The 15,702-nt window shown below is 32.9% G+C and overlaps 1 protein-coding gene across 2 annotated transcripts; it reads left to right on the top strand.

Annotated features, from left to right (window-relative positions):
* Nucleotides 1-1,594: 1,594 nt before the first annotated feature.
* Nucleotides 1,595-15,151, top strand: LOC125071226 (pollen-specific leucine-rich repeat extensin-like protein 1). Of its 2 annotated transcripts, XM_047681334.1 has the most exons (6): nt 1,595-1,741; nt 9,874-9,932; nt 11,341-11,407; nt 11,659-13,775; nt 13,938-13,979; nt 14,959-15,096. In XM_047681334.1, the coding sequence occupies exons 2-5, from the start codon at nt 9,919-9,921 to the stop codon at nt 13,954-13,956; spliced, it is 2,217 nt and encodes a 738-aa protein (XP_047537290.1). In that variant the 5' UTR covers nt 1,595-1,741; nt 9,874-9,918; the 3' UTR covers nt 13,957-13,979; nt 14,959-15,096. The 2 variants fall into 2 exon arrangements, with proteins under 2 accessions (XP_047537290.1, XP_047537289.1); XM_047681333.1 differs by lacking the exon at nt 13,938-13,979 and having other exon boundaries at nt 14,959-15,151.
* Nucleotides 15,152-15,702: the final 551 nt, after the last annotated feature.

The raw sequence follows: 15,702 nt of genomic DNA, 5'->3' as shown, positions 1-15,702 counted from the left end.
TTACTAGGTATAAGGTCCGGTTTAAGTCCCAGGTTGGAGGACTTAAAGATATTGAGTTTTTTGGTCGGAAACTTAGGACTTTGCGCGGAGTCTTGAAGTTGGATGTCTGTACAATCATGGATCTCGAAAAGATAGTAAAGCATAGGTTTTGCGCCTGAGCTCGGTCCAGTCGTGATGGGGGTTTTCGTAATAGAGAGTGCAACTGTGTTTGTGCACACACTTGTAGATTTTACCCCGAGGACCGAGGATAATACTAAAAAATAGAAATAAAATGTTTGTGTGTTTATGTGTGTATATATGGAGAGTATTAAATGCATCAGTGTAATTGCAACACTATATGTTGATCTACAAATAATAATTAATAATATCTTTTTTTCAGACATTAAATCGATATTAGTGTCTTGGTCTGATCGTTATAATCTCACTTTGAACAAGTCGATCGCCCTTAGACGATTTTAAATAAAACTACACTATGAAATGAAAGTTCGAATTTCAAGTCTTTATTACTGCTGTGTGTTCACTGGTCAGTAGATGGATTACAATATTTTTTTTATATAATTTGTTGGATTTGTATATTTTGGTATTTTTAGTACTAAAGCCTACTAGATATAGAAGATTAGTGGACCCTGTGGTTAGAACATTTGAATTTTTTCCAAAGATGCGGATTAAAATCTGGGCGATCAACACTGATATTTCATGATCGGCGTGATCGGCGATGAAGGAAAACGTCGTGGGAAACTTGCATGCGTCTAAATTCAATGAAATTCTGTCACATGTGTATCCACCGACCCGCGTTCCAGCAGCGTGGTGGAATTATCTCCAAACCTTGTTTTCAACAGAAGAAGTCCAGCGGTTAGCTTTTAACATTAGCAGCAGAGGCATTTTATATAACATATAATAATATTTTGTAGAGAATAACAGTTTTTTAATATATTTAAAGTAACCGATAATGTTAGAGCTTTTCTATAAATAAGCTTACAGACAGCGCGAGGCTATTTTAGATTTTTTACAGCAAATTGAAGGTTGTGAATTAAAAAACCGTGGCTCGTAATAAGTGGTGAGACAGACTAATCGTGAGTCTGCGTCCGAAATAAAACTATTTGCCAATCTAGTGTTGCCAACTATTATATCGATAAGAAATAAATAATATAATATATATATATATATATAGAATATATATAAATAGAATATTATTTAAATTAATGAAGTATTCGTGTAACTTTAAAACATAAAAATAATTAGAGTTTTTATCACAATAAAAATAGATTATATTATTAAATATTAATGTAATCTATACTAATTTTGTGAATGTGAAAGTAAATCTGTCTGTCTGTATCTCTGTTACGCTTTCATGGCTATACTTCCGAACCGAATTTCATGAAACTGATTGCGAAATGACTGATAAAGAAAGTTTGTACCCTAAGGAAGGATAAACGCAATTTTTTATACCTAAAACCTACGATCTCCACTCGTATACTCTGCACGTACATTTTAGCCTGGATGTCTAATTGGAATTAAATATTTTGGATATGAGGTATAAAATAAAATATTTAGCGATATCGATGTTTCCCATTCCTACGTTACTACGACGCCTGTGTGCTGCCCGCAATCGCCGACTGCCCGGGCGCCCGGCAGCGCATCCGAACGAACGAAGTCCACGCGACCGTGTTTACGAACGTTACCTATTCAAATCATTTGAGTGCAGTGTGATCTGTTTGGATTATTTGACCCTATAGGAGAGGTGAGTTATAACATTTATTTTAAAGGAATCGAATTTAAACTGGCCGTTCGTTTTCGTCTTTTATCATTTTATATTTCCTTTTCGAAGGCTGTTTTCAATTTTACTTTGAACATACGTTCGGAAATTTGATAGTACACGTTAGTTAGTGGTTTGTAACTAAAATTACTTGAACTATTTAAGAATTATTCTGATATTTTGTATTGTAATAAGTTTTAAGTGTTGCTATTTTTGGAAAAAAAAAATCCGTAAGCGTATAATATTATTTATACGATACTTTTACTAATATCGGATGTTTAGTTTGATTTGAACCAATAGAAATTTATTTGCAGTTCGGAATAATTATGTCAATATAATTAATACTTTTATTGATTTTAAAATTGTGACGTAAACACTGTTAACACTGGGAAAACTGGCATTACTATGTATTCGTTTTTACAAAAAATCTCAGACAACACTGAAAAATTTTCAATTATAAAATTTAAAATAAATTTTAAAGAGCATTTGTTTCCTGAAGGATATTACGAAACTAATCATTTCTGTCGACTAAGAACACATTAGGAATAAAATGATCGCCTCCAAGCTATTTCAAACAACGAAAATATGAGTTTTATTGCTTGCTATTCTTGTAAAAAATATTCTGAGTTTCTTTCGTTGGTTCTTCTGAGGTCCGAGATGTTTATTTCCGAACCGTTGTTTTTGATTATCAATAAGCAAGTGTGACACTTCTATATTGAATAAAGATTTGAGATTTTGACTATGTCAAAATAAAAAGTTTTATAATAATTAATTTTTGAAAATTAAGTTTATTGATATTTTTATTAATCAGTCAGTACTATTTTTGTTTTTGTATATATTTATTTTAATTTATTATTATGTTGATAATGAGACTTATACTCTATTACACGTGCGCAAGCGCAAGTTTCATACGTAAGCCGTGAGTAATGACACGCAATCGCGTCACTGAGTCAAAGCTCAGATTTAGCGCATAAACACATTCAAATTTGATTCAAGGGAAATAAATAAGAATCTTCCATCTGTCCTCGACTATAAATACAAAGACAATGATATGTTTTTGTACTTGAAATAATAGTTAACCTCTTTTGTTTTAATTTTTTAATAACTCATAAATTCACTAAGTACTCATATGTCATTTCTTAAAAACGGTGTTATTTTATTTTGTAGAATAAAACAATTTATTATACATGTATGTATTCAATATTTATATAGCGGTTAGAACGCGTGCATCTTAACCGATGATTTCGGGTTCAAACCCAGGCAGGCACCACTGAAATTTCATGTGCTTAATTTGTGTTTATAATTCATCTCGTGCTCGGCGGTGAAGGAAAACATCGTGAGGAAACCTGCATGTGTCTAATTTATAATGCCAACCCGCATTGGAGCAGCGTGGTGGAATATGCTCCAAACCTTTTTCTTCAAGGGGAGAGGAGGCCTTTATCCCAGCAGTGGGACATTTACGGGCTGCTAATGCTAAAAAAAAAAAGTCTACTTTTAATATTTTCAACTACCTCGTTGAGTTAGTGACTAGGGTACAAGACTGAAGGCCCGAGGTCTATAGCTCAAATTCCGGGTAAAAGTTATAATTAGTGATAGAAATTCTCAGTAGCAGCCCGAACTTTGGAAGATGGCAATACGGCAGATGATGAACTTCACAGGTACATCAACAGCACAAAGAAGGGCCAATTAAAATACTATATACCGTACACGTCTATTGTTCGGGTTGTCGGTTTTGTTTGAAAGTGTAAGAATCTAGACAATCTTAAACAAGTTTTAATATCTATTAATGCCATTGTGGGTCTTAGGTAAAATTTAAAAATTATAGTATGTTCTTTAGCACGCATACTTTTACGATTAAAATCAAATGAAAATATTCTTTATTAAGGTAGGCTCAAAAAACACCTATGAATCGTTGTATTACAGTATTGAATTATTCGGTTCGGAAAGTAGAAAGAGACGCACCGGCAAGTAACTTACCGGTTACAGTAGTTACTCTTTACCCCTTTATTATAGGCAGAATTTTTGTCAATTAAGTACAATTAAATTGACATATATCTTTTAAAATGTTTTCCTGGCATGATATTTAATTTTATTATTAGGCAAAGTAAAAAATTGCTGTGGAACTTAGTATGGAATTATTACACCACTTTGAATCGTAGTATTACAAGGTTAATTAAACGCAAAACAACAGTCGCTCGCTAATGTTGATTCTACACCTAACCCAGCAGGCTACTTGGTGGTAGGGCTTTGTGCAAGCCCGTCTGGGTAGGACCCACCCACTCATCAGATATTCTACCGCCAAACAGCAATACTTAGTATTGTTGTGTTCCGGTTTGAAGGGTGAGTGAGCCAGTGTAACTACACGCACAAGGGACATAACATCTTAGTTCCCAAGGTTGGTGGCGCATTGGTAATGTAAGGAATGGTTAATATTTCTTACAGCGCCATTGTCTATGGGTGGTGGTGACCACTTACCATCAGGTGACCCATTTGCTCGCCCACCTACCGATACCATAAAAAAATAACTCAGTTGTACCGTGAATAAGTACTTGCATTACTTAAATAACATCACCTAACCATGTGAAAGTCGCAGGTTCAAACCTTGATTTATTACTGTATCTATAATCCTTAACATACAACTTTCTACGCGATGCTTTAGTTCATCGCTTTACTTATTAAAACTCAATTCTTGTCGGGATTTTGACTGATCTATTGAAATACTTAGATTTAATGTGACGTTGTTAAATATCTTTAAATTGGAATTCGTATTGTTAATACCCTCTGCACATGTTTATAATATTAAGTAATACACTCAAGACAAAGCTGGTCTAAAGTCGTCGTAAACTGGTTTAAAGTCGCTCAGCGTGCTATGGAAAGGGCTATGCTCGGAGTTTTTCTGAGAGATCGCATCAGAAATGAGGAGATCCGTCAGAGAACCAAAGTCATCTACATAGTCCACTGGATTAGTAAGCTGAAGTGGCAGTGGGCCGGCCATATTTGTTGTAGAACCGATAACCGTTTGGGAAAACGGCAAAGATCGCGACTCGGCAAACGTAGTGTAGGATATCCTCAGGCACGGTGGAGTGAAGATTTGCGCAAGACGGCTGGCAGGAGCTAGATGCGAGTAGCCGAAGATAGATCACAGTGGCGTGCAATTGGAGAGGCCTGTGACCAGAAGTGGCTGCTGACGATGATGATTAAGTAATAAATATTTAGTAACATGCCTGTTCTCGTCAGTTTAAAAAACGAACAGTTAGGTAAACAATTTCAGTGCAATTTGTCCTTAAATTTATTCCATTACAAGATATTTCTTTCTCAGGTAAAGTCGTAAGTTTTAAATTAAGCAATAAATTAAATTTTAAGTTTTTTTTATTCAATTTCTCTTTAGACTGAATTAAAATATAACAAAATATTATTAATATTTTCATGTGCTTAATTTGTTATATTTATATGTTTATAGTTAACTTAATACTCAGTGGTCTTCACCGGAGTATTTACCGACTCGCATTGGAGTCGCCTGGTGGTATACGCTCCAAGTCATCCAATCGAAAGTTTAAAAAGCTTTAAGCCAGTTGTAGGAAATTTATAGGCTGTATGTAGATAGACTAATGTCACACGAATGTATGCAACGTAAAAAAAACATCTTGCTTTTTTATCTTGACACGGAATTATAAGCTTACCGAAATATAACTTAGATACATAACTTCGTATATGAATTATATATATTACGATAAATATAAACATTGTATAGTATTAAGTTGTTTGCCTTAAGCATATTTGTGCAGTGAATTATATCAATTTGTTTCACGAAAAGGTCGGAGTCTTGGCGCAGGTAAGGTATTAGTCATGCCAACAGGTCTTCTCACGACTACAAAAATTGACATCTATGTCTCGTAAATGTATCGCAGACATTCAGACGCTAAATGCTTCATAAATACGAACATCATAAATTATTTATACATTTTTGCGATTATTTTAATATTCTAATTTGATTTTAACAATAGTTATATGATAATTATTGAAAATGTTTGTAATAATTTTTATGGGTTGTTGTTGAAATTGACTCTTGCCATGTTAATTAAATGCAAGATTAAAAGCTGATGATTATTATTATTAGCTTATTTAATCTGTACTAATATTAAAAATGCGAAAGTATGTTTGTCTCTTTTTTGGTCTTTCACGGCCAATTCTCTGATCCGACTTTGGTGAAATTTTGTATGAAGCAAGTTTGAACTCCAAGGAGGACAGGCTACTTTTTATGGCTAACACCTTACGACCAACCCTTGAACCTGGAGGGAAGCCGCGAACGACAACTACATAGACTTAAATTTTATCCGAAACTTGCTGCATCTTTTGGTATAAGTTTAATATATATTGGTTAAGTTAGTTAGGGAATACAAAAAAGTTTCCTCATTTGTAAATTTTGAATATATAGATAATGAATTTGTCAAAAATTAAAATTGTAAACTGTAAACATTTCAAAGCCAAGCAAGGTTCACTTCTCCTCTTGAGAAGGTGTGGAACTTATTTTTAACATTTGAGAATTGCTTGTTTTATAATGACAAATTATGCACTTAAAATTTTAGTGATGTTGTCTAGGTTTGAACCCGTAATCATCGTTTAAGATACGTAGTAATTCCAGCCACTAGGCCATTTCGTCTCTACAAACTGGTAACAATTGTTTCTTTAATAAATATTTTTAACTTTTGCCTCGCGGATAATTCTTTGAGGGTTATGTTAGTTTTTTTGTAACTAACAGAATATAATTCCGTCCGTCCATTTTAGAGAGTCTAAAATCAGTACATAAAATAAATTCGACATAATCTATATACAAATACGCAAAGAAAATAGTTCAATGCCCTTTCCTGCTCTGTTTATCAACCGAATTTATTATTTTAATACTTAATTAGCTTAAACATTATTAATTTTAACCTATTCAAAAAATTATAATATTAGTATAAATTCGAAAGTAACTGCCCGCTTAAGCCGATGAATTTACGGTTTGTGTACTATAGGTAATATTTCGCGCAAGTAAAGTCGCAGGTTCAGCTAGTATATTCCTATAAGTCCTCAAATATTTAATACTGATCTTGTCAAATTTCAACCACTAGGCCAACACTGGTTACAATATATACATCAAGTCATTTGTTCAAAATTTATCATACTTATATTATATTTTTATTTTTATTTAGAATTACTATAAGTATTATTAATGGATGGACATTTAATTTATTGTATTGATACACATTAGATAATTATTGTTTATTGTATTTAAAGGTAGCTAATCATTATTGGCTTATTATAAACATCGTTTAACATGTGTTTAGTTAAACACCGCTTTCTCGTTCTTTCTTTATTGATTTTGAATTAGAAAAAAGAAGACAGTATCATCTGACTAATTATCCCTTAAATATTTATGTATCTATGTTTAATAATTTACATAGTCGGTTTTCATCATTACCCACACGACTTTAGTTAAGGTTGTGTATATTTAAACAGTGTATAAAGTTCTAGGTAAGTTTTTTTTATTTCTTATCTGTGACCGTATTTACTGTTTCGTTCTAGTAGTAGTAGTAGAACGACCCGATTTTTCTTATTATATCAATGTCTGTATGTCTTGTGTGTCTGTCATAAATGTAATTAACAAATCTATTAACAACTTAGTCTTGCACTTCTAACATTCCTTAAATGCGTCGCTAAGGTTGCGGCAACTAGCCACATTTTGATTACACACACACACATAGACACACGGTACAACAAAATACATATTATATATAGTACATTCCAATGGTTTTAAAATCTCTCTCAGATTGGGTTGTCTGGAAGAGATGGCTTATTAGCCATAAGTCCGCCCGATGTACACAAATATAATTAGTTACATTTTTGTTTTGAGCATTATTTCTATATATTTTTTTGTTTAATCCTATGATTTCTGTATTTTTGTTTGTGTATGATTTCTGTATTATGTCATTCACATTAGAATAACTTTTAAAGGAGTGCGATTCTGTAAGAATTCACTTCGTATCTCACACGCGGCATGTTGACAACCGAGAGTGATGCGCCATTCTGATACGTGTATTTTATATATTGTATAATTATTATGGTCAATGTCGCATATCCAATTCTGACATTTCAGGATCGTGTTCTGCGGTGAGTTTCGAGTTTATTCGTACATAATACCTCTACAAACCTATTTTGGGGTTTTCTCCATTTTTTTGAGTTACTTACATTCTCTAATTCATTTAATATTGCCGGTAGTACGGTGTTGTCCATGTTTGGGTAGACATCTTTCTTTATTAAAATTACCTACAACTAGTTATTGCACGCGGTTTCGCTCGCGTTTTAGGGGTTGTTCGTTACATGCTAGGCATAAAAAGCCGCCTATTTCCTTCCATGGAGATCAAGCTTGCTTTATATCAAATTTCATCAAATTCCGTTCAGTGGTTTGAGACCAATAGATAGACAGACAGGCATACTTTCGCATTTATAATATTAGTATTATAGTTAATTATATATTTTGAAGCTACTCATTCTCACATACATATATTTTTCCGACCTCAATGGTCGTCCTCGTGCTAACAATAGACGGCTACCAGCTGTGTTGCAAAGCACATTTTGCAAGACCTGTGTATAATGTATTAAAGCGAACAGCGTTATTAACCCTTTTTTAAAATAAGCAACAATTATTTATAAGCGAAAGCATAAATTTTTATATATTAATGTACAAAGGAACGATGCAATATATATCTACTGAATTTATTCATTAATATTATTTTAATTATTATGTCAATAAAAGTGAAATGATTGACCTTTAAATTAATATCATCAAAAGGTGTAGGTTACCTACGTAGGTAGGTTTTTTTATCAACTGAAAATTCTTTAAATTCAGGACTTAAAAAAAGTTGCAATAGAAAAGTAAAAGTAAATTAATAAAACTGTGCAGACATTATGTTATGTTATCGTCGTTCAAGAGATCGTCTAATGGCATTGTATGATTGTATAGATATAATCACTCACGAAGGTGCTCTCTAAGTTCAATTATTTATCGGCGTTATTTAATAAAACAAACTTAACAACTATAATGTAATTTGTTATTTTTGCTGTCTTTTCTATAAGTCGTCTCACACACACTAAGACAATTTGTAAGCAAGAGCGTTACTCACTTACAAATGCAAGCCGATAGTAATTAACGACCTCCGTGTTCGAGTAGTGTGTGCACCGGTTTTCATGGGTATTTCACTCCTAGGTCCTGGGTTCGATCCCGGTAGAAAAAGTTCATTCGTATTCTATGTTGTCTTGGGTCTGGGCGTTTGTGGTGCCGACGTTACTTCTGATTTACCATAACACAAGTGCTTTAGCTACTTACATTGGGATCAGAGTAATGTATGTGATGTTGTCCAATATTTATTATTATAATTAAACGTGGAGGGGTGGGCTTTCGTCAGTGAATAGTTCTTTACCCATTGCTGGGCAAAATCCTCTTCTATTGAATATGAAACTACAATTATATAAATAGGCTTGTAAGTTTTGGATGATGCACATTAGTGTGCAACGTGTCCAAATTTATTATATCCGGTAATATGTCGTAAATTTTTCTTCGCACTGAAAATGAATGGTAAACGAACGTTGGAAAAAAGGAAATTTATTGCTAACTCCGTGGTACGTAAGGCGTAGTTGAGCTAAAATCGTATTGGCGTCTAGCCATCAACTATAATTATCGTAAGAGTGCCAAAATCTACCATCGCATTCCATCTCTGGCATTTATAGATTTTACCAGTATTTTCTATGCTTTTCAGAAAACCCTTGTGAGTTTAATTTAATTTTATGGAGTCATTTTTCAGTGAATGTATTATATGGAGTATTGATACTATTAAAGTTTAATTTTCTTTTAATTTAACGTAACGTAACGACTTCAAGTCATTTAATACAATTTTTAATTTTAAATGTCAAAGAAAAAAATTAAAAGGTACGCCAACTAGAGCCAAAAGAACATATAAGATTTGTAAAAAAATAATAATAAGAAAAAGTTTGTTGCACATTCTTAACCTTCAGCAGGTGGAAAACTGCGTTTACCGTTACATCTGTTCATCCACTAATATACATGATCTCACTTCCAGTCGGAGCTGGCATTGAAGCTGCATCCACAGCAACGTGATAACATCATGGCAGCTAACGGGTAAGCAGTTTAAAATTTATATTTTAATTTTAATTCATATCGAGGTACTATAGAGCCTTTTTTTTAATTTAAAGATATCAGTTAATAAGTTGGTATTTTGTTTTTACGGGCGTGACGTTTATAATTAATTAAAATGAACGAAATATTATTTGAGCTTTGTATAGTATGGTTTGAAAAATAAATTACTTCTTTATTTAAATTATAATCTTTTTTCTAAATCGTTAGGTATAAGTACAGAAAAGGTATTGGTAAATAATGTTAGTCATGCTCCACATCTTGTGGATTTATAATAAAATGTACTTGAAGTTGAGAAATGTAATAGATTAGTATAAATATAAATCAATCAATTGCAATAAATGTAGTTATGTTATCTCATTATTATCATAAAAAATCTAAATTTATAATTTTCATTATTACAAAACAACTATAAAAAAAAAAAATCATAATTTTTTTTTGCACATTACAATATTTGTGACTCGGAGTCTTTGTGAAGTAATGATATTTTATAAAACTATATTATATTTGCATAGTGAAATAATGTCACGAATGGTTTCTAAAACATTTTGCTCATAATATTAGGTACATTATTACATAAGGCTCGTATTATAGATCATAAAACGGAACCGCATAATGGTGCATTTTTATTATAATATCACTAATTTTAATATGAAGGTCATACAAGCGTGATTCTCGAAATTAGTGTTAACCAAATATACCACAATGAGTCATACGCCATTTGGCGTTTCATTTACAAAGTCTAAAATAGTACTTCGTGGTTTGTTTGTCATAGAGCCCTTTGCCAATAAATTGCTGCGAATTATTTTAATCAATAGTAAATTCAAGAGATGTTAACATTCAGCCTAAAATAAAATAAAGTCTGTGTGTCTGTCACCAATTATATTAAAATCAAATAATAAAAAAAAAGATTATAATTTAAATAATAAACAACAATATCAGTCTTAAAAATTGTTTTTAACGTATATTGTAATTTGATTCAATGATTGCAATAGTAGGAGATGTATGTCAAAACATAAGAAAAAAAAGAAAATTATTTCCTGAAGGTAAGAAATTACGTCAGTTTAAATCGGCTAATTAGTATTTATTTTAGTATAGCAGATGGTCTAATAGGTTACCTTCTTGTGAGTCCTTCGTTAATGTGACCTTCTACTAGTAATACTTTATGAACTCCTCCTTGAACTTAATCCTCTATTATTTTTAAAAATATTCCCTATACCAAAATATTTGCCATTCATTTCGACTGAAATCAAAACTGACGTTTTCGTTTTACGCAAACTTGAAGTTGAACTCGAAGAGGTAAAGCGAAATGGGTCAACAATAGCTTTCAGTGTTTGTGTCCACCGGCGTTGTCATACGGGTAAAAATAACGTGATGTTTGGCCGTTTTCCAGATACGGCCCTGCGCCTGTCACTGGACACGTCGGCCGGATCCCGAACTATGGCAAGACTCAGGTCAATGTAAGTATATGTTATTAATTGTTATAGTTAATTTAACGCATATATGGAACTGGTGAAAAGAGATCATTTTGATTTTATAAAAGTTGTGGACTTAAAAAGTGTTTTTATCATTTTGCATTAGTTTTGCATTGCTATAAAGTAAATAATAATGATATATTAATATCTGTATGGTAATTTTGTCTTTAAGAAAGTGATCAAATAAAAAAAATATTAGAATAATGTAATTATTTATTTCTCTTTTTAAATTCTAGCCCATGGGTGGTGTCGAGCCTCCAGCGTGTATCCAAAACGCGATGATGACTAAAGACAAGAAACCATTCACGTATACTCCTGGAGGTTTAGATCTATCACAAATTAAGACACCGAGTATGGCGAGAAGGATGGCTCGTCAACGCTCTCAAGAAGAGCAAGAACATGCCTATACTCAACCACCACCTAACAGCGTCTACCATCCTCAGGGTGGCCCAGTGCCGCCACCACCACCTCCACCACAAATACCAGCACCGCCGCCACCACCACCTCTTGTTATTGAAGCTCCGTCAAAGTCTCCTAAACCAATAGCACCTGGAGAGCGACCTGAAATTGTTATACCTGAAAATCCTATAGGTATGCTTAGAAAAACTAATAGCCCTTACCATTGGGAGGCTGAAAAAGCCGAGTTGCAGCGTATCGGCCCTGTTCCTAAATTCGTTGATAAGGTACCCAGTCCTCTGACTGTCAAGCTACCTTCAAATAACTCATACCAAAATTATTCTCCTCAAAACAACATTCAAAGACCGAACTATGCTTATGGAAATCAGAATCAAGCTCCTGATAGTCCACTGCACAGGCCAGAAGCGCAATATGCTCATCAGCAATCAGGTTCACCAAATGTCAACGGTTCACCACAAACTAGGGACATGTTATTACGTCAGGACTCTCAATTCAATAAGAGTCCACAACCATTTGGAAATCAGCCGCCACTGACTAATAACCAATCGCCACAAAATTCTGGTTCACCATACACACCTAATGCCACAAATCATTGGAGGCAACCAGAAAGACGAGATTCTCCGGCAAGTGTGCACAATAGTCCACAATCTCCACAGTTAAATCGAGGGCCATTTTCACCGGTTGTTAAGCAAAATTCCCCAAGCTATAACCAAACAGCGCCTAACAATTCTGTTTTTCATACTTTGCCGAGAGTTGGACAAAGAAATCAGGATAGTTTTCCAAATAATCAGAGTATTTATAATAATACAGGTAATGTTAAAGAAACTCAACCGATTCAAAACAATGAGTCACCAAATACACCCCCGTGGCGGACAAATACACTTAATAGGTACCCGAAAGATCAAACTACTCATAATAATATTCAAAATACAAATCAACAGCAGGTTTATAATCCTCCCTGGAAAGCAAATGATGCTAACAACAATCAAGGTGAAAGTAACTATAATCAGCAATGGAAGCAAGAGAAAAGTTCTCCCAATAATATTAGTCAGCAACAATACTCTCCACCGTGGGCTGCACAAGAGGCTAATAACAACAGGGCACAAGACACTGCGCCTTGGAGGTCACAAGATAATACAGGTAGATCCACTACCCAGCCTATCTCCCCTGAAACGCGTTATCAATCTTCTATATCCATCCCCGTGACACCAAGAAAACAAAATTCACAACCAGAATATAATAACACCCAGAAAGAGGCAGTATATGTCAATCAGGAACCTGTTTATTACTGTCCCGATAGTCCAAAATCAATACCACCCTGGGTTAAAACACAAAAGGAAAAAACAAAAACACCACCCCCTGCTTGGTGTCAGAGACCATTAGAAGGAAGGAAGAGTTCATCCAGGGAGTTAGCAACACCACCGAGAGATACACAACAAGAACCAGAATGGGTAAGAAAGAGTAACGAAATGCAACGGGGTGCACGTGAAGTCATTAGTCCCCCTAAATATCAACAGCCCGTTCAACCTAATTGGTCAACTAGACCCTCCGAAAATAGAAAAAGCTTACCGCGGGAAAATACACAGAGCACACACACAGGAAGAATTATTCCGATACAAATGGAGGTCTCGAGTGCGGAAACGAGAAATCAAGGTCGACAAGGAGGCAACCAGCCTCAGTTGAGGATCGTTATTGATATGAAACAAAATCCTGAGTCTCACAACCAAAATAACGCTCAAGTTCCATTTTCTCAACCGACTCAGCGCATTATGAGAGTGTTATCGCCGCAACTAGTAAGGATGGACGAGCCCGGATACAACCAGCCAGATTTGCCAGTGTTGAATAGAAGTTTCCAGAATACTCAGGACAGTCAGCCAAAAACGCGAATAATTCCAATACAAATTGAAGGTGGCACCAACGGTGGGGCAAACAAAAGGTAATATTATTTTTTATTATTATTAAAGAAAATAATTTATATTTATTTACATTATTAGTGTTAAATTTCATATCCATATTTATGGAGATACTCTGTTTTAGAATGTTTATATATTACGTAATTAAAATACATCCTCAAGAACTTGAATGTTATAATTTTCAGCTTCGGTGGGCGGTATTAAGGGAGCTGTTTGCGCTGTCCAAAGTAAACTTATTTTTATTGCACCGCTTCTATGATTCAAGCACTTGCTCTATAATTAGCTGTATTAGCATCTTCACGCTTTGTGAACGCGCTCTAATTCTGTTTACTTCATTCATTTAACAAATTTGCTCTCTCTGTAATTAGCTGCTAAATATCGATAGAGATAATTAGTACCTACTTAATTTTTTCATCACAGCGTAGTGCACAAAATATTTCTAATTGGCTTTTCTAACAACCGCTTCGTTGTATAAATTCTTTGACCGGAATTTATGATTTTTGGTTTCGAAATCACTCAAGATTCAAAGCGTAATTGTAGTGTTGATTTGTTTGTTATCAGTTTTACTTATAGTATTTTTTTTATTTCATAATTTTCATATAATACTTAACATAATCATTTGATACGATACTTCTTTATTGACCAATAAAAGGGTCTGTAGCTTAACAATGACGTAGTGATATGAATGTCAAAGGCTTCTAAGAACCCTTAGACTCAACTCGTGAGTTTTATGTGTAAAATTATATTATATAACATAAAACAATATATAAGTCCTTAATACTTTTGTGAATAGAAGTCTAGTATTATTTTAAATATTTAATTCAACTTAACGTATTTAATGTAGACATTGTATAATAAACAATTTCAAAGATTTTAAAAAGATTTTAAGTAGGGTTTTATTGTATTACTTTAATATTGTTTTGCTTGAAAGTAAAATGAATATACCTACTCATAACTAGTTATAAAAGGTTTTATTTATAAATACTGTTTTCATTAAACAATTTTTTAGGTGAACACTTATTTTTTAATAAGAAGAAAGTCATAGTTGGTTTGACATTTAAGAGACAGGGTCATTTTATTTAACTAATTGCCCTGTAAACAACTAAATAGGTAAATTCGATAACTTTAAGATGCTTTGTGAATAAAATGAAAGGTGGATTGGTCGTTTTTTAAATTGTTTTAATCATATTTTTTATACGTTTTCAGCGTGTACTACCACAGATTCACGCAAGGTGGTTCGCCGCGGCAGTCTAAGGCGTTTAAAGTTCTACAGGTCATAACAGGAACGGGCGACAATATTAAAATAAATATGAAAGATCATCAAGGTTACTCTGATTTTTAATTATAAAAAATGCAATATTAAGAAAGATAAATAAACTCAATTGTATTTGATATTTTTGGACTGGCAATTAAAAAAATATCGTCATTACTTTGGTCAAGAAAACAATATATATATATAGTTAGCCATTGTTCGTCTTTCTTACATATGTTTTTTAATTGCTTATGAAATTATTTTTTCAGATTAACATTTATATGCGTTTTTCTTCGTAAACACGGTAGGGATATATGTTTATCTAGAAAACTATATATTAAAAATATATTATATTAAAAATAAATTGACGCGCGGGAATATAACGAGCTATATAAAAATTAGTAATTAATTTAATAATTATTTAATTTAGTTTAAATTTAAGTTATAAAAAAAAATCTATAATATACGAACAACATTATGTGCTGCTTATGTGATTATAAATTAAAAACTAATGCTCATAAATACGGCTAATATACCAAAGATTAATTAGGATTTTATTAAATTATAACATATTTTATAACTTTATTTCGTTATAAAACGTTTTATTTAAATAAGTTTAGTTATACTTAATATTTAACTTATTACAAGTTACCATTAGATAGCAAATTTTTGTTTTATAAATTAACAATTAAAATTAT

The sequence above is a fragment of the Vanessa atalanta genome, chromosome 19, assembly GCF_905147765.1.
Source record: "Vanessa atalanta chromosome 19, ilVanAtal1.2, whole genome shotgun sequence".
In the NCBI taxonomy this organism is placed as follows: domain Eukaryota; kingdom Metazoa; phylum Arthropoda; class Insecta; order Lepidoptera; family Nymphalidae; genus Vanessa; species Vanessa atalanta.
This window is presented reverse-complemented; position numbering and strand designations above follow the sequence as displayed.

Coding starts and splice junctions, on each gene's coding strand:
- LOC125071226 (XM_047681333.1), top strand. Junction 11,408..11,658: donor ATGGCAAGACTCAGGTCAAT/GTAAGTATATGT, acceptor TTTAAATTCTAG/CCCATGGGTGGTGTCGAGCC. Junction 13,776..14,958: donor AACGGTGGGGCAAACAAAAG/GTAATATTATTT, acceptor ATACGTTTTCAG/CGTGTACTACCACAGATTCA.